This window comes from Dermacentor andersoni, chromosome 8 (assembly GCF_023375885.2).
Source record: "Dermacentor andersoni chromosome 8, qqDerAnde1_hic_scaffold, whole genome shotgun sequence".
In the NCBI taxonomy this organism is placed as follows: Eukaryota; Metazoa; Arthropoda; class Arachnida; order Ixodida; family Ixodidae; genus Dermacentor; species Dermacentor andersoni.
Genome location: NC_092821.1, coordinates 70,401,262 through 70,419,329, shown reverse-complemented (window position 1 = coordinate 70,419,329; position 18,068 = coordinate 70,401,262). Strand labels below are relative to the sequence as shown.

At 50.4% G+C, this 18,068-nt stretch overlaps 1 protein-coding gene across 1 annotated transcript in view; it reads left to right on the top strand.

The window, feature by feature from the left end:
• LOC126538866 (uncharacterized) overlaps window positions 1–18,068 on the top strand; it is a 48,110-nt gene that overhangs the window by 22,794 nt on the left and 7,248 nt on the right. Inside the window, exon 2 of the mRNA XM_050185590.2 lies at window positions 13,692–14,034. Within this exon, the coding sequence (XP_050041547.1) occupies window positions 13,720–14,034 (315 nt within the window). The 5' untranslated portion in view covers window positions 13,692–13,719. The remainder of the gene's footprint in view (window positions 1–13,691; window positions 14,035–18,068) is intronic.

The following is an 18,068-nucleotide window of genomic DNA, read 5'->3' as shown; positions in this document are numbered from 1 at the left end:
TCGCGCCTCGTGCCTCGAGATCCACAGTGCACATCGGCCCGCCCGACAACGGCTTTTTTTAATGTTTTTTCCCTCTTCAAACGTAGCGGCAACCTAGCATTATGGAAGTTGACCGAACGAACTCCATAACAGGAATAAGCAATAATCAAGCAGAGATGAACGACACGGAGCCGACGTTCGACAGCAACAGCGGTGATGCTACTAGCGCGACATCAGAAGAAGAAAGAATCCATCGCAACGTCGAAGACGCAGAAGGAGTTCTCATGCGAACACAGCACGGGGCAGAACATGAATGATGGAAAACGGCAAGCCCCTCAAAAGCCATGGGGCCACACAACGCAAGCAAGCCACGGCCTCGCTTGCCAACGTTCCCACCGCTACCAGAAAACCATTACAAGATTGTTTACAGACCTAAAGACGGTGTGAAAGTGTCAAACTGGAAAGACGGAGTGATAGCAAGAGGATTAGCCCAAGCATGCGGAGTCACACCCCAGGAGCTCTACGCCAAGGTGATCATACAGACACAGTGGCAACAAAACTTAATTCTGGCAAGTACCGAAGAAGAGGATTGCGCACTTAAACTACCAGAAATAACAAGCATCGAAACAAGACACGCAACATACGAAGTCACAACGTACCTCAAGCCAATTCCGGGCACTATACGTGGCGTTGTTCACGGAATAGAGGAAGGCACCACCGACGAGCAGCTAGTAGATCTACTAGCAACGACCAACAAGTGCAAAATCCTGTACGCTAGAATGCTGGGAAGATCGACGTCGGCAGTGATCACCTTCGAGGGCCCGCACGTGTCGTTCTACGTTAAAGTTGGATGTACGCTCCCCCGCTGCAGACCCTAACGAAAGTCAGTGCAGTACTGCAGCTCTTGCGGGGAGATAGGACACAGACAAAACGACTGCCCTAATCCAAACGATGAACTATGTGACAACTGCGGAGAACACAACGCTGATCCAAATAACCACCAATGCGAACCGAAATGCAAGCTCTGTGGCATGCCCCATGAAACGCCGAGTAGAGACTGTCGAAGGAAGCTGAAACCGGCCCCGCCACCGCTGAGAGTCAGAGAGCGGTCAAGATCGAGACAGAGACACTTCTAGTACCAGGCCAGCGTAGTATCTACCAACGACAACGAGCACATGATGACCATGTCACCATCGCCACAGTCACCGAATGAGGCCGAGCAGACAAAAAGATCGAGATCCAAGTCGGGATCGGGATCGAGGGAAAGACAACAGAGCGTCCCCCGGACAACGGCAACGGGCGTGGAACACGACAACACCTAGCGCAAGGTAAGCTGGGCCAACGTCGTCACAGCGCACAATCATACGTCGAGGGAAACTAATAGCGTTCAAACCACAAGACACTCGAGGTACGAAGACGCGATAATGATTATCCGAAGACAGAACGATGAATTGAAGCGAGAGCTAGAACAGCAAAAGAAGAAGACACAAGAGATGGAAGCCAGCACAGAAAAACAGCTCGAATACCTGATGCGGGAAATAGAACAACTACGGAGAGAACAGACCCTGCAATCGCAAACACCCCTACCGCGGCCTTCATCCCCACCCCCACTATCATCACCAACACGACCAGAGCCATCAACACTGTCGAACCAAGCGGTGATAACCCAGAACGACCTCAAGGCACTTGAAGACCGCATCAACGCCAACGTGACCGTCATGATGGAAACCACATTGTCCACAGTAACGCAGGTTATGCAAAACACGGTAACACAGATGATACAGACTGGCTTCCAATCTCTCAAGAACGAAATAGAGAACCAGATTCAGGCTCTACAGACCAAAATGACACAATCCGGAGAAAGTTTCAGTCAACGCATCCACATGCTAGAAGAAAGAGATAATGCTCGCAAGAAACCTAAGTACCCTGCGAGAGAAGCCAAGATAATGCAGACCCTAAGCGAAAAAGATGGCGAGGCTAACTAAAGAGGAAGATGACTACAAGCAACACCCACGGCTAAAAATTTGGCAATGGAACTGTCATTCTATCCGAAGTAAGAGAAGCAACCTTGTACGATTCTGCAAGCAGTTTGACCCAGATATTATAGCCTTACAAGAAACTGAAGCTGAAGACTTCAAGGTCAGTGGTTACCTCACTCACGTCACTGACGGTAAAACGAGGACAGCAATCCTGACCAAGAAGGCCATCAACGGTCAACGACACGACATCCAACACCGCATCGAACACACCCTCTTCGAAATCGTACCCGAGAAAAAACAGCAGCAAAGCCTATTTGTGTTAAACGTGTACAGCCCACCAAAGGGCCACCTAAAGGTGAAGAAGCTAAGCAAGGGTAACGGGCTGATAGTCGTTGGAAATTTTAGTGCACCCCATGTGGCCTGGGGTTATGTGGCCTCAAAGAAAAAAGGAGAAGACGTGCACTACGTAGCCCAACAACACCTCCTCACGCTACTCAACGACCCGCAGACACCCACGCGCATCGGCAACAGTGTATCTACAAACACCAGCGCCGACCTCACATTCATTCATGGACTCAAACAGTATGAGTGGAGCTGCATGGACGAGAATCTTGGTAGCAACCATTATATAGTGCAAACGATCACTCCGCACCACAAAGCAACGATGAAGATCGGGAAAGCCAAGATCACGGACTGGCAGGCCTTTCGCAAAGATGAGAGCGCCATTAATGCGACTATAGATGACATAAAAATATGGATCAGAGGAGTCGTGGAAGGAACCGAGAAGCATACGAGGACAATCCAGCTGTCGCAAGTTACCCCCATGGTCGACCCCCACTTACTCCACCTGTGGGAGGCGCGGAGGGGTCTCGCCAAACGCTGGCAGCGTAACAAGTGCAACCGGAAACTCAAAATTCGAATCTCTAAGCTGATCAAGGAAACGCAAGAGTAATCTGAACAACTTGAAAGGAAGAACTGGCGCGAAACATGTAACAAGCTTCAAGGTACCTTAAGCAGCAAGCGCACTTGGGCGGTGCTCAAGACTCTCCTATAAAAGAAGGAGAACAAGAACGCCGCAAAACAGAAAGTACAGAGACTCATACACAACCACCAGGGGAAAGAGGAAGACATTATCAAAGAAGTGAAGGAGAAGCTCCTCGGTACGGAGCGGAACATAACTCTAGATTCACACTTCGACGAATATCGAGGCAACCAAAATATAGAACTGGATCGGCCCTTCACAGAAGCAGAAATCGACAAGTCCTTGAGCAAGCTCACCCGCAACACGGCGCCGGGGTACGACAGAATAAACAACAAGACACTCCAGAACCTTGATGGACCCTCCGTAGACGCGCTCATAAAATACATCAATGAGTGCTGGGAACACGGTAAAGTACCACCGGAATGGAAACATGCCGAGGTAACCATGATACCTAAACCCAACAAGCCCATCAGCGTGCAGAACCTTCGACCTATATCCCTAACCTCGTGTGCTGGAAAACTCTACGAGCACATGGTGCACAACCGCATGATCGACTATCTCGAAGACAACGGACATGTCCCAAACAGTATGTTCGGATTTAGAGCTCACCTGTCCGCGCAAGACGTGTTGCTGCACATCAAGGAAAAAGTAATCGACAAGCTGGACACGCACAGCAAAAGAGCCATCCTCGCACTTGACGTGAAAGGGGCTTTCGACAACGTGTCACACGAAGCCATACTGCAGCACCTCAACGTATATAACTGCGGCGAAATAATGTATAATTACATCAAAGCTTTTCTGAAAGAATGGACAGCCACAGTGGGGATAGGCAACTTACGCTCTGAGAAATTCGACATACTGCGAAAGGGAACGCCACAAGGCTCCGTCATTTCGCCGATGCTATTCAATCTGGCGATGAGCTCGCTACCCAAGCAACTGAAGGAAATAGAAGGGATTGGTCACGCAATATATGCTGACGACCTCACCATCTGGACTACGGGAGGGTCGACAGGTCAACAGCAAGACGCTCTGCAAGAAGCAGTTGACACTACGGAAAAGTACCTGGAAGCATGTGAACTGACGTGCGCACCTGAAAAATCGGAGCTCTTGGTGCTAAGAAAGCGCACAAGAGGCCGACGACCGCAGCAGATACCAGATCCGGTAGTAAAGGTGGGAGGCATCATGATTCCGCAGGTTACGACGCTCTGCATCCTCGGAATCCTGATTCAAAAGGACGGGGCCGGGGGAGCAGAGTTGGAAAAAATTCAGAGAACAGTGCAACAAATAACCCACCTTATCAAAAGAGAGACGAGCAAAAGTCACGGACTCAAGGAAGAAGACTGCACGAAAATGATACAAGCGCTGCTCACGAGCATCGTCACGTACGGAACCCCATACGTTGACATGAAGAACAGTCAACGAGACAATGTAAACGCCCTCATCAGAAAATCCTACAAAATTGCCTTGGGCCTGTCCCCCTCCACGTCCACAGCGAAATTACTCAAAATGAGAGTCCACAACACGTGGGAAGAGCTTGTGGAAGCGCACAACTTCAACCAACTGGAGAGACTAAAGCTGACACAGACGGGAAGAGCCCTGCTGCAAGATCTGGTCTACCAAGTCGAGGATGAAAGGCACCTACCTCAGCGTATCCCACACGAGATCAGAGACAAGCTACACATAAGTACCATTTCCAGAAACATGCATCCCGAGTACGACAAGGAAAGGAGACAGGCGAGAATACAGGCGCTCAAGCGTATACTCGAACGCACAGCAAAGAAGAAAACGTGAGATATACGGATGCAGCTGCGTACAGTACCAACGACCGATTTGCAATCAGCGTGGTCGACGAGAAGGGCGAACTTAGAGCCTCATCCATACGTGCCAAGGACGCGAGCACAGCGGAAGAGCTGGGCATAGCCCTGGCCATCGCAACGTGCAAGAAGGCTATGGTTACCGTGGTGACGGACTCGCAAGAAGAATGCAGAAGGTATATGAACGGAAGGATTGGAAAGGCAACACTTCAGGTCTTGAACAACACAAAGATAGAAGCTGCACAAATCCTCTGGACGCCGGGACACGAGTCTCTCGCGGGGAACCAGGCGGCGCACGCCGCGGCTCGAGATCATGCACGCCGAGCCATCTCCGACACGCAGAGAACACGGACCAACGACTGTGACGAGGATGATGAACGGATATCCAAGAAGTACTCGAATATCTTGGCACACTACAGGAAGCAGCGGCGTCGCTACCCGCCCGCGCATAATACGATGAGTAGGGACAAACGGTAACCTGGAGAAGACTACAGGCTGGAACCTACCCTCATGGAACACTGCGGCACGCCATGTATACGGGCATCTACGGGCGAGACTGCTAGTTCTGCCCGCCGGACACGTCCAACACCTTGCGCCATATGGTGCTTGGGTGCAGGAATAATCGAGAAGCACCACCATCATCATCGCCACCAGGCGATAACATGCAGAAAGTAGCGGACTCAGAGGAAGAATAGGAAGACCAGCTGGAGGCTCTGCAGGTGACGCAAGACCGTGACAGCTAGCTGCTGTTGGTGAACAGGGCTCGGGCGGCGGCAGCGAGCCATGGCTACCTGGACTGAGGAGGCCACCCACCTTTGGGCTCAAGAAGCCTGGTCTCACAATAAAGTTTATTTCTCTCTCTCTAAGAAGCACGACAGGGAAAGCCCAATGATTTGATGAAGGTTCAATGATATCTCGAGCAAGCATCTTGTCGAATTCCTTCTGCATGACTTGGCGCTCAGTGGAGGATACACTATAGGGTCGTCGGTGTATCGTGGTTGCATCGCCAGTGTTTATGCGATGCTTGACAACGGATGTCTGGCCCAGTGTTCGGTCATTGAGATCAACGCGCATTCACGTGGAAAGCCGGAAGGTCAGAGGCGATCATTTTTGGCACGCTTTCTAACAAAGTTACACGATCCGAATGGGGACTGGTAGGCGACGGTGCATCAGAAGTGAAAGTGGAATTATTGCAGTCGCAGGCTGCTGCAATAGGTCCGAAGGAGATACCTTGAGGCAGCACTAGAGGACATAGGCTGAAATTCACAAACGGGGGACACGTGGTATTTCTCTTTATACGAATGATCGTGTGCGGCAACGTGACGTTGTGCGAACAGAGCACGTCAGAGCTAGGTGACACTATGTATTAACCGCCGGTGACTGGCGGATCGGGAATGACGTCTATGGACGTCACAGCAAGATGAGACAGGCAAATGCATTGAGCAGAGCCCAGTCGACTAGGCTTCGGATGAGAAGGCTCATAACCATATTGTAGGGCGAGTTGAACAATGCCGGCAGATCGGTAAATAATGGCCCAATGTGCAGACAAAAATTGAGTCCAAAGATAATTTCATCTGGGCACTGTTCCAAAACATAAAACCAAACAAAAGTATGGCATCCAGTAACAGTAACTCAGGCAGTACATGTCCCCGTAACGATCTTGGTTCCACCGTCAGCTACTCGGACTAGAATGGTCGGAGTGGGCGTGAGAACTTTGTTTAGACGAACGCGGAGGATGGAGCTCATAGATGATATGTGGATGCCCATGTAAACGAGAGCTATTACAGGTTTACCGTCCACGTCTGCGTTGATGATGTTTGGATGCCCAGGTAGCGGGGCCAGAGGAATTCCGCGTCGGGTCGTCATGGCAGGCTCGCCCCTTGAAGCTGCGCCCGTCAGTTTTCCGAAGAGCAGCGCGGATAGACAGAAGGAGAAAAGCGACAGGGCTGGTGCCACCGGGACTGGCGTCGTGATGGGAACGGACAGCGGCTTTGTCGCGGAGGCAATGAGGGTAGTTCGGTTGGTGCAGGTTTCGGTTGGTCGACGGAGTAACGGGAAAGGCAGTCAGCATCCCGATGCGAATGGCCAGACTTGTAAATAACTGTGTACGAGTATTCTTGAAGCCGTAGTGCCCACCGTCCAGCGTACCCCCGGGATCTGTGAGCCAAGATAGCCTGCAGAGAGCGTGATGGCCAGTGACGACAGTAAAAGGTCTTTCATACAAATAAGGGCAAAATTTTGCGACGGCCTGTACAAGAACGAGGCACTCGCTCTCTCTCTCTCTCTGTAGTGGGATAATTTCGCTCAGCGGCGGAAAGGAGGAGGCTGGTATAGGAAATAACACAGTCTTTTCCAGACTGACATTGTCAAAGACATCGTCAGACTTCCTCAAAGTGAGCCAGCACAGGTGGCGTACTGAGTATTGCGATGAGCAGCGATAAGCCGGGCGTCCTGCTTAGGCAGGACCCCGGCTAAATAGAAGGTTTTTCGTGTGCAAGCATATAATATGCCGTGCTATTTCAGCAAACTCTTTAAGCGACAAAATGAAGAGCAGAGGCCGAAAAACAAGCGGACTTCTGAAGATCGGGTCTTGGAAACTTGGTAAGAGTGAGTACGTTGGAAGGGTAAGGTCGGATACCCACCGAATCAACAAGATGGCCAAGTACGGTGATCTATGCTTTCGAAACGGAATTGGGAGGTCTTTAGTTGAATGCGGGCATTACGAAATAGCAACGAAATAGCCGATAGTTGCTGTAGTTGACTGGGCAATGTAGGCGAAACAACGATGATGTTGTCGAGGTGAAATAAGCAAGAAGACCGCTTGAACCCGCGAATGAGGCAGTCGATCATTTGTTTAAATACCGCTGGAACATTACACAACCCAAAGGGCATTACTTTAAACTGGTAGGGCCCACCGGGTGCAACGAAGACGGTCTTCTTGCTCTCCTGCTCGTGAGCAGCGATTTTCCAATAGCCGGACCAAAGATCTGTCGAAGAAAAGTACTTTGCGCGATGGAGTGAGTCGAGCACATCGTATTTTCGCAGCGAAGGGTACTAGTCCTTTTTTGATATCTTGTTCAAGTGCCGATAGTCGACCAGAACCGCCAGATGTCTTTTTGTCTGATAAGCACAGGTCCCAAGGTCTCCCAGGTGGTTAATGATGGCCATAGTCAGCATTTTGTCAACTTCTCCTAATTACATGGCGCTCCTGCGCGGACACTCGGTAAGGGCGCCTATGGGCGGGTCTAATATCCCTAGTATCGATGCGATGGCTTAAAAGTGATGTCTGTCCAAGCTAAAGCGAAAAGCCATCAAGAACATCGCAGTAAGATGCTAAGAATCTGCAACGATCTTCGAACTGATAAGGCGACAGGTCGGGGCCACTTATACCATCAAGTGGATCGTCAAGCATAGGATGGGTGTCCGGGTTTCCAGGCGACGACTGTGGACCATCTATATTCAGAGCCAGAGGGTCAATTGCGTTTGAAGGAGATATGCTGCCCAAGGTGATGCCCTTCGGAAGAACTTGTGGCGTTCGTCCAAAATTGAGAACTGCGAAAAAAGCCCGGTTCTCCGCAACAATCACAATAGAATAAGGAAGCGCAACACACCTCGTCAAAAGAGCGTCAAGAGAAGGGGATATCACATAGTCACTGTCACAAACAGAGGGCTCTGAGGTCAATGTGTCATACGTTGTGGTAGCTGGTCGAAGACGAACAACGTCGTCGACACACAAACGCGGTGACTACACGGTGTTGAGGTCGGGTACAGAAGGGAGTTCCAGCGCGGCGCAGCTGGCGAGACAGGGGTGGCAACAGTTTAGCAACTTGCTGAACGGGACCCTAAATACGGCCAAAATGTGGCGCATCCTCAAGGCCCTAGTGGACACTAGCAAGAGCAAGTCCGAAAGCGGCAAATCGATCCAAAGACTGGTCCACCAGTACGAAGGTTCCGAAGAGCAGCTTCTGAAAGAAGTCCGAGAAAAATGCTACGGGAAAGACCAAATCGAAGGTTACAAAGGAGATTATCTCGGTGAGGAAAACCCGAAAATAGACCGACTCATCACGAGAGAGGAGGTCACCGAAGCTGTGAGAGCGGCCACAAACAATACAGCGGCGGGAGCGGACAAGATTCGAAACTCGCTCATAAGAAACCTAAGCGACGAAGCAGTCGATCAGCTGACATCGTACCTCAACACGCTCTGGCAAGAGGGGAAGGTACCGGCGGAATGGAAACAGGCCGTCGTGGTCATGATACCCAAGCTGGGCAAGAAACTACAGATCGAGAATCTCCGGCCCATCTCGCTTACGTCGTGCCTGGGAAAACTGTATGAGAGAATAGTCACCAGAAGGATCCAGCAGCACCTGGAGAACGGGAGGTGGTACCCTGACAGCATGTATGCCTTCAGGGCCAACCTATCGACGCAGGACGTCCTCCTGCAACTCAAATAGGAGGTACTCGACACAATGCCCAAGGCGGGTAAAAACGGTGTGATGGCGCTCGACATCAAAGGCGCCTTCGACAACGTCAGCCACGCGGCCATAATGGAGGGCCTCAACAACACCAACTGCAGAAGGAAAGTACACGACTACGTCAAGGACTTCCTAACCGACAGAACGGCAACGGTAGGGCTGGGGGAGTTGAGAAGCGACACCTTCTCCACACCGTGTAAAGGCACACCCCAAGGCTCCATGATATCGCCCGTGCTATTTAATGCGGCGATGATCGGCCTGGAAAAACGACTCGGCGAGATCCAGGGCATCCAACACGCGATGTACGCGGACGACGTCACGGTTTGGGTCACGCAAGGTTCACTGGGAAAAAAACAAGAGAAGCTACAAGAGGCTGCGCGCTGTGTCGAAAAGTACACCAGAGAGAGGGACTGGTATGCTCCACAGAAAAATCCGAACTACTGAGAGTAGGTAGACACCCCACCCAAGCAACACTGGAAGTAACGCTTGACGGTCAAAACATCCCGGAAAAGAATATGATCAAAATCCTGGGCATGTGGCTACAGGGCAGCAGAAAATGCAGCCACACCATCAGCCTGCTGAGCGAAGTGACGGAGCAGGTGGACCGGATGATCAACAGGGTCTCCCAAAAAAGATACGGCATGAAAGAGGAAGACACACTCAAACTCGTCGGCTGCCTAGTCGTCAGCCGAGTCATCTACTCGCTACCGTACCACGCGATGACGAAAGGAGAGAGGGAACAGGCGGACACGATATTCAGGAAAGGATACAAGACGGCTCTCCATCTGCCAAAAAACACGTCAAACGAAAAACTGCTCCAACTGGGCATCAGCAACACTTTCAGCGAACTGGCGGAAACCCTGCTTGAAACGCAAAAAGCCAGGTTCAAAAGCACCCCTGCAGGGAGAGCGCTCCTGACTAGGCTGGGACGGGACACGAGCGGACACGTAGATAGATACGCCGACGTTCCCGACTGCTTAAGAAAAACAATAAGCGTTAGGCCAGTACCTAAGAACATGGACCCCAACCTCCACGAGAGCAGAAGGCAGGTGCGAGCCGAATACGTGCAAAAGACACTAGCGCTACTAGAGAACACGGTATACACGGATGCTGCCACGTACCCGCGAGAAGGGAAGCGCACGGCCACGGCGGTGGTGGTGGACGGCGACGGGAATCTGATCACATGTGCGATGGCAAAGGCAGCCGGCACAGCGGAGGCCGAAGAAATTGCCGCGGCGCTGGCGGCAGTAGAAAGATATAGGACAGACAGGCCTCTAAACATCTTAACAGACTCGAAGGAAGCGTGCAGAAATTACACGAGGGGCAGGATTAGCAAAGCCGCCCTCAGAATTCTCGGCCGAGCCAACTTCGCCGAGAGGAACGTTACGCACAAGTTAATCTGGATTCCGGCCCACGCAGGCATAGAGGGTAACGAAAGGGCAGACAGCCTAGCTCGAGAGACCACGTTCCGAGCAGAGCAGTCGCACGCCCCGGAGTATCACCCACACGCTTGTGAAGGAGGATACACAGAAATCTTAAACTTATACAGAGGGAAGAGAGCCAAATATCCCCTACCGCACAAAGCTCGAACGTAGGAGGAAGCAACGAGTTGGCGCAGATTGCAGACAAACTCCTTCCCAAATTTATACATCCTAAACAAAATGTACCCAACACAATACAGAGACACCTGCCCATGGTGCGGGGCCACACCCACACTATATCATGTCACATGGGAATGTAAACACAATAAATCATTCCACCAACACAATAACCCGAGTGCGGAGCAATGGGAGAGTCGGCTTACCGTCTGCGAGCTCACGGCCCAAAGGGCCTTAGTGCAGCAAGCTAGTGTGGTAGCTAGGCTCAGTGGAGCCCTGGAATAGGGGTCCACCCTTGCCGGAAGAGGCTCCAAGTCGCCGGCGCCCAGGACGACGACCGAGACTTCGAGACGCTAAATCCTTGAAGGAACCAAATAAAGTTTTTTCTCTCTCTCTCTCTCTCCAGCTGTTGAAGGCCAGATGAACACTCAATGAGGGCAGAATAGGTGCTCAGGATGAAATGGCCGAAATTGACGTCATGGAGAAACTGTTGTAGAACGGCAAATATAACTGCTGTCTAGTAACCAGCAAAGCTCCCACGAGTTGTGCTCATGCAAACGAAGGCGTACCGCCGTCGGCAAGGCGAAGGACAGAAGACATGCTGGGCGTAAGAAACCTGCGGAGACGATGAGAAAGGCGAGCGCTAATGACAGACAGCTGCGCCCCAATCTCTATGAGCGTTGAGACAGACACGCCGTCGACTTCTACACCAAAAAGATTTTGTGGAGTAGTCAGGGTCAACAGAGGATTTCTCGGTCGGTTGGCCAATGCAGCATCACATCTGGGAGTTGCACTGGTCAGTTTTCTTAAGATGAACGACCAACGTATGACGACGGCGAGCGACGGGGCAGCTCAGAATGAGAACGCCTGTGCTGCGGGCATGGCGACCCGTCATAGTGTGCAGTAAGGGGCAGGAACATTATGATGAGGTGGATCATTGCGAGCCCGAAACGAAGAAGACCAACTGTCTTCCGCGCGGTAAAAGCACACGGGACGAAGGCCGGCGAAATCGACAATGGCAGTAAATACGGCTGAACCCATCGCAGTTGAAGCATATTGGCATATCTTCATGCGTACTCGACTGGTTCGGATTGTGGTATCCGAGATATATGGATTGTGGGCCAGGAGGTCGAAACAAATTGCTGACCGCAGCGCGACTTACAACACAGATGGGATTAATGCCTGCGTTTGCCAACTTTTCGCGTACGACAGTTTGGATCAGCGATGATGCTGGGCGGGACTCGTCGTAAGAACGATCCTGGGGAACAGATGGAGACGCGGCCTCGATCTCACGCCGTACGAGACGCAGCAAGCTTTCGGAACCAGGCAGCGGCACGTCCTCACGCTTTGAGGTAACGGCGGTGTTAGGTAGCCGCTCCAATCGTTGCGTGACACGACGGTTCTTCGCTTTTTCAAAGCGTCAGCACTCTTTCATGGTGTCTTCGATGGTCCACTAGTCCTTATATGGCTCCTTAAAGGCGTCATCAGCGATGCCTTTAAGTATGAGACTGAACTTTTCTGCTTCCGTCATTTTGCCGTGAAGCCGCCGACACAGAGCGAACACTTCCTGAATGTACACGACATATGGCTAAGTTGATGTTTGGGCCGGGAACGAAAGTTCTTTCTTACCTCATCGGCTCGCTGGCACCCCACTGGCTTCACGAAGAGCTCCTGCAGTTTTTGCTTATAGGTGTCCCTAGTAGTCAGTTCCTCCTTGTGTGCTTGGAACCAAACACGGGCCATTCCCTTGAGGGAGTGGATAGCGTTAACCAGCGTAATGGCTCGGTCCCAGCACTTGTTCTTGCTGGCTCACTCGTACTCGGCTAACCAGTCTTCGAGCCCATGAAGTCATTACCAGAGAAGGTACCAGAGTCTCGGAGCTGAGCCATCACAAACCATGCTGTGGTAGCCGAGGCTGAACCAGTGGGTCGCTCCGTCGACATGGTCATAACACCCAAAAGATGTCCGCTGCCAAGCTTCGTCGTGTCCTTCGGTTAAACCCCGCACCTTCAACAAAAATGTAACGGTGAGATGACAAAAAAGAGTTTATCTACAATATTGACGCAGTGGCAGCGAGTGGTACAACAACAACAAAGATGCCAGGCCGGGGCACAGCTCGGCCGCTTTCTTGTCCGCGATGCAACGTTCCACTGGCTACGCGCCAGTGTTTGGGAAGAAAACGCAACGTCTCCTTCTTTCGCCTTATAGTTGGCTCGTAAGAATATGACATATATATATATATATATATATATATATATATATATTATATATATATATATATATATATATATATATATATATATATATAACTTAAGGAGCGATTGAGCTCACTTACGAAAATTGCATGTTTAATGGTTGAACGTTTTGGCCGTGCCACGGCTGAAACGTTACACCTTTAAGGATGCAGTTTTCGTAAATGTGCCCCATCGTTTTTTCAGCTACCTAAGCACCAGACCTGCGGAACGTTTCCTTGAAATATATATATATATACATATATATATGTGGGGGGGGGGGGGGGGGGGGGTGTCCGCTGAGTTCTCGACTAACCCAGAGGGTGCCAGTGACGAGGCAGGCACGCGAATCTGGCAAAATAAACATACAAAGATTTGCTTTAAAATCGCTTGTGCAGAATATAATTGAAAAGAAAGGTATGCGATAAATAAAATGTACGTATGTCAAAAGAAACTGACTAGATTTAGGAGTTTTTCATTCGCGTGTGAGCAAAACAGTGTTGCCAGCATTTTGTATATTTGTTTTATATGAATTTGAAATCGAAAATATTCGTCACCAAGTTACTCTGATACTATACTACTAGACCATGACTGAAAAACATTATCACCAAGACTGTACATCTGCTTAATTTTCAGCATTTCGGCCAAACCAGGAAAGGTGTACATGGCCCACGAAATGACATATTCCTGTACGCCTGGATGCACTCCACACCGTGCTGCTGCCTTATTGAAGCTTGATGACACGCCTAACTGTAAAATTACTATGGGATTTACACCTGTCGGAGGCCGCTGCTCACAGTACAAGTCATACCTTTCCTCGGGCAGCTCTGCAACAGCGATAACGCATCGTCTTATGCACTGGGTAATCTACTGCGAGTTCAACGACGGTAAATCCTTCGAAATCGAAGCGCTGGAAGTCCAGGGCAATCTCACGCCTTATATGAGACCTGTTGGGAGAGTAAAGCTTCCGCGTGACAAGGTAAGTGCGTTCATTATAAGAGTGGCACACAAGGGCAGTGTATATAAAGCTGTCCGCAATAATGTACACGCTTCGAAAATTTGGAATTGTGTATTCAAAGTTGGCATACTCAATCACGAGTGCACCAGTGCCTCAAAAAGAACTGTTTTCTTAGATCTTGCTGTACGACGCTGTGTTCATTCTGTTCAGGTCATGAGACAAGAATAGTAATCAACTTTATTAATGAAGAGAAGTGGGAGGCAAGTATTAGGTGACGTCTTCGCCCTAGGCGGGCGGCGTCCTGTTCACAGGGTCGGGGCTGGTCAGCCGAGCCTCCCACTGCTCGACGATTGGTACCTTGATGAGACAATGATATTTTTTCTGTGTCACTAGTGAATTCCCATATTGAAAGAAAAACAGTTTATAAGTAGCGTTCACCCTTGTTCGAGTGAATTTTTAATTCCCTTTTTTTCTTTCTCTTTGAGCATCTTCTATTTCACAGTGTCACAGCCAAGCTTGCCGAGGTAATGAATAGTTTATTAATGTTTAAGCCATACGTGATTCGACGAACCACTAAGGCAAATCCTGAACAGGGAGGAGGAAAAGCAGGCTAACACAATAAACCGAACCGCTTTCAAAGCTGCTCTGGGCCTGCCTAAGTTTACTTCAACGGAGCGCATGTTAGCTTTGGGAGTGCACAATACTTTTGACGAACTGAGGCAGGCCACCCTGATGCGAGAGATGGAGCGCCTCAGCTTCACAAAGACCGGTAGCGCCATATTGGCTAGACTCAATATCCCAGCATACCCCATTTATCTCACAGAGCAGGCCGTACCTCTCCGTCCTTCGATCAGATCCAAAATTACATTAGCCCCAATTCCACAGAATATGCATCCCGAGTACAACAAAGAAACGCGCAAAGCACGCGCACAACACATTCAATCAGCGTACTCTAATAACCATAGGTACAACACGTACTACACAGACGCAGCTGTGTATGCAGAAGCGACTGGGCAGCGCTACCAAAGGAGGCACGCCCGGGCAGTCGTGAACGCGATCAGCCAACAGCAAATTCAACCGCGTCGGCCACGGCGGGATCCCCCTCCTCGGCTGAATGATTAGCAGTGGCGATCGCACTCCCTCACACGGAGCGTTCTCAAAGGGACTCGCTCGTGGTCACGGACTCCCAGGGGACATGTCGCATGTTTCTCAAGGGGCACGTGACTGCGGCTAGCCTCGCGATAATTCCCAAATCCTTCAACCACCATCATCGCCTACTCTGGTGCCCGGGCCACGCGGGGGTACAGGGGAATGAAAGGACTAACACGTTAGCTCGAGGGTTCAGTAACCGAGCGACGGCGTTCTCTTCTAACCCCAACCACCCGCACCATCCCTCACAAAATTCCACCAATTTAAATGCCAAAGACATCCGTGCTCATCAGCGCGGAGTCCGCAGAAAATACCCGCCGCCTCACCCACAACTTAGCGGGGAAGAGGCTGCCGATTGGCGTAAAATACAGACCGGGGTATTTCCCCATTTAAAATTGCTAAACGCCATGTATTCCACACGTTTTAGGGCCGACTGTCCTTGGTGCGGTGGCATACCTAGCCTAATACATATAACCTGGGAGTGCACTAAGCACCCTCATAGGCCAAATACCAGTAACACAATGGAGCAGTGGGAGGCACAGCTCGCCTGCTCCGACCTGGCAGGACAAAAGTCCTTATTTAGCAAGGTCATGCAGGCGGCAGAGGCCAGTGGCGCCCTTGACTGAGAGGCTCCGACCACCCCTCCAAATATTTTTCATTGCAATAAAGTTTCTATTATTATTGTTATTATAAATGTTTTAAAGCAATTTACTTATTAGATTGTGACTACTTCATGTTTTCCTTTATTGCTTTGATTCTATCCCCAAATAATGCAGTTGTCTTCTACTTGGTGTTAAACGCCGTGTGCTAATTCCACCTAATATTGACCAATCTCCCATACTAAACATAAATGATCAGCAGAAGGCAAACAAAGAAACAAGCAGCACTCTTCTGTATCCTCGATTGCTTGGCGAAATCTTTGGGAATTCCTAGCGGCCCTGCTCCCTCAATTCCGGCCATGGACAATCTCCTTCGTGGGGCACGTTGCAAACGGAGCGCAGTCCGGCACGTCTACGTCGCTAATCAAGCGATCGCGAAAGGTGACTGCTGCGTGACGCGTGGGCGCAGTTCACAGCAACCACCGCAGACAGACCTCCGCTGACCCAGCGCTTTCTTTCCATGCAAACGACGTGCGCTCCGATGGCGACACCTCGTAGCCATCGTCGCCACAAAGCACGTCTTGCGCGGCACTACGTATTTTTAAAGCAAAGCTTCCTTTGCCTTTTCCTGCGACTTTCCCATCGCCGCCGCCGCCAGCAGCAGCAGCAGCAGCTGCCTGCTGCTGCTTACTGTCTCTTAACGCTACACCTAAAATTTTTCATTCTGTCGCTCTTCGCGCAGTCCTGAACTTGCTCTCGAACTTCTTCGACTCCACTTTGCTTGAACTTGCTCTCAACTGAAGAGGTTTCTCAGCGCGTGCTGTATGCGTGTGTCCCATAGACATGCCGGCATCGGGGGGTGCGGTCATGTCTGTTTACGCTCCGCCGCTGGCTGCCGGCGCGGTGAGGCAGTAGGCACGGACGCCCTGTTTGGTGATCGCGGGGTCTGAAGGGGCAAGGTTCTGAGTAGTGTTGCATAAGGCGGGGGGTCTCTTTTGTCGTCGCGGCGATAGATTGGATTTTTTACAAGCAGTTCTCCAGGAGAGCACATGTCACCGGCAAACGGATGCATCAGGAGAGCACTTGAGGTTATAATAAAGCAGGCAGCGCAGGATACCAAAGGCACCTAAGGGGTAGCGGGGGGATCAAAGCTGAAAGCAGGGCGGCCCGTGGATTCGGGCCGCAGAGGCCGAAGCGTTTCAGTGGGTATTCGCGTAAAAGATTGGCTGTCCGTTATCATGGACAGCCGATCTTATATACCCCAACAAGCGCAAGCCTCGGCGAGCCCCAACCCACAGACCAGTCTGGGTTCTAGCTTTCGTGTCCCCGTTGCCGTTTTGGTTTCCTGGAGGCGCCACCGATAATGCGAATTAATGGCACGTTGTTTCAATTAGTAAAAAACACGATTGAATGAATATAATTTCGTCCAGGTCCCAACTTGTGACGCTAACTTCAAGACTGCCACGCCCCGCGATTTCTGCCGGCACGCCTAGGGACCAACACATACAACACGCGCTAAGAAACTCCTCCGTAGTTCATAGGCAGAGTCATATAATCAAGGAGCCAAATTCCCCACATTTCCTTTCTCGCACTCGCTCTTACTCGCGCATGCGCGCACAAGTCAAGCGTCTCCGCAAGTACCACGCCCAGCTGTACCTACTAGCAATTATAAATACGCCCCTGTCCATGTTTCAGTGGGCTCCATGGTTCTCCGGACATCGTTGCGCCTTGATTGTGCTACACTTTCCTCTTACCAGAAGAAAAAGCTGACAAATAGATGCTCATCCTCATTGTCAGCTTGTCTATGACTTGTGTTTTTCTGCGCGAAGTCTCATGCTGCAACTTCAGTCACTCACCCAGCTTTCCATACAGCTCTGAGTGCTTTTTCTCTGTGTCGCTGCTCTACGAACGCACTAACACGTGAAAAATTACCGTTCATGTTTACGTATTATCTCAGTAATTCCCGATGGGACAGCCGCGCGACCAACCTTCATGTACAGTATGCCTTTTTTCTTTTAAAAGCTTGAGCATTGCAAGTGTTCTATCCGCAGATTTTGGCAGCCCGTATTTATTACACAAAGGAGTGCCCAGTAGGTATTACGTAGTGCCTTAAGTGACAAAATAAACGAGTTTTGCGCCAAAATTACACGCACAAGAAAGGAGACAACATGGGCGCTTTCTTGTGTGTGAGTGGTTTTCGCGCAAAACTCGTTAATTATGTCGGATAACCAACTAGCCAAGCAGTTCACTCTTCTTAAGTGACGTAATTTTACTGGTAAGCATTGCACACGTGGTGAAAGAAAAGTC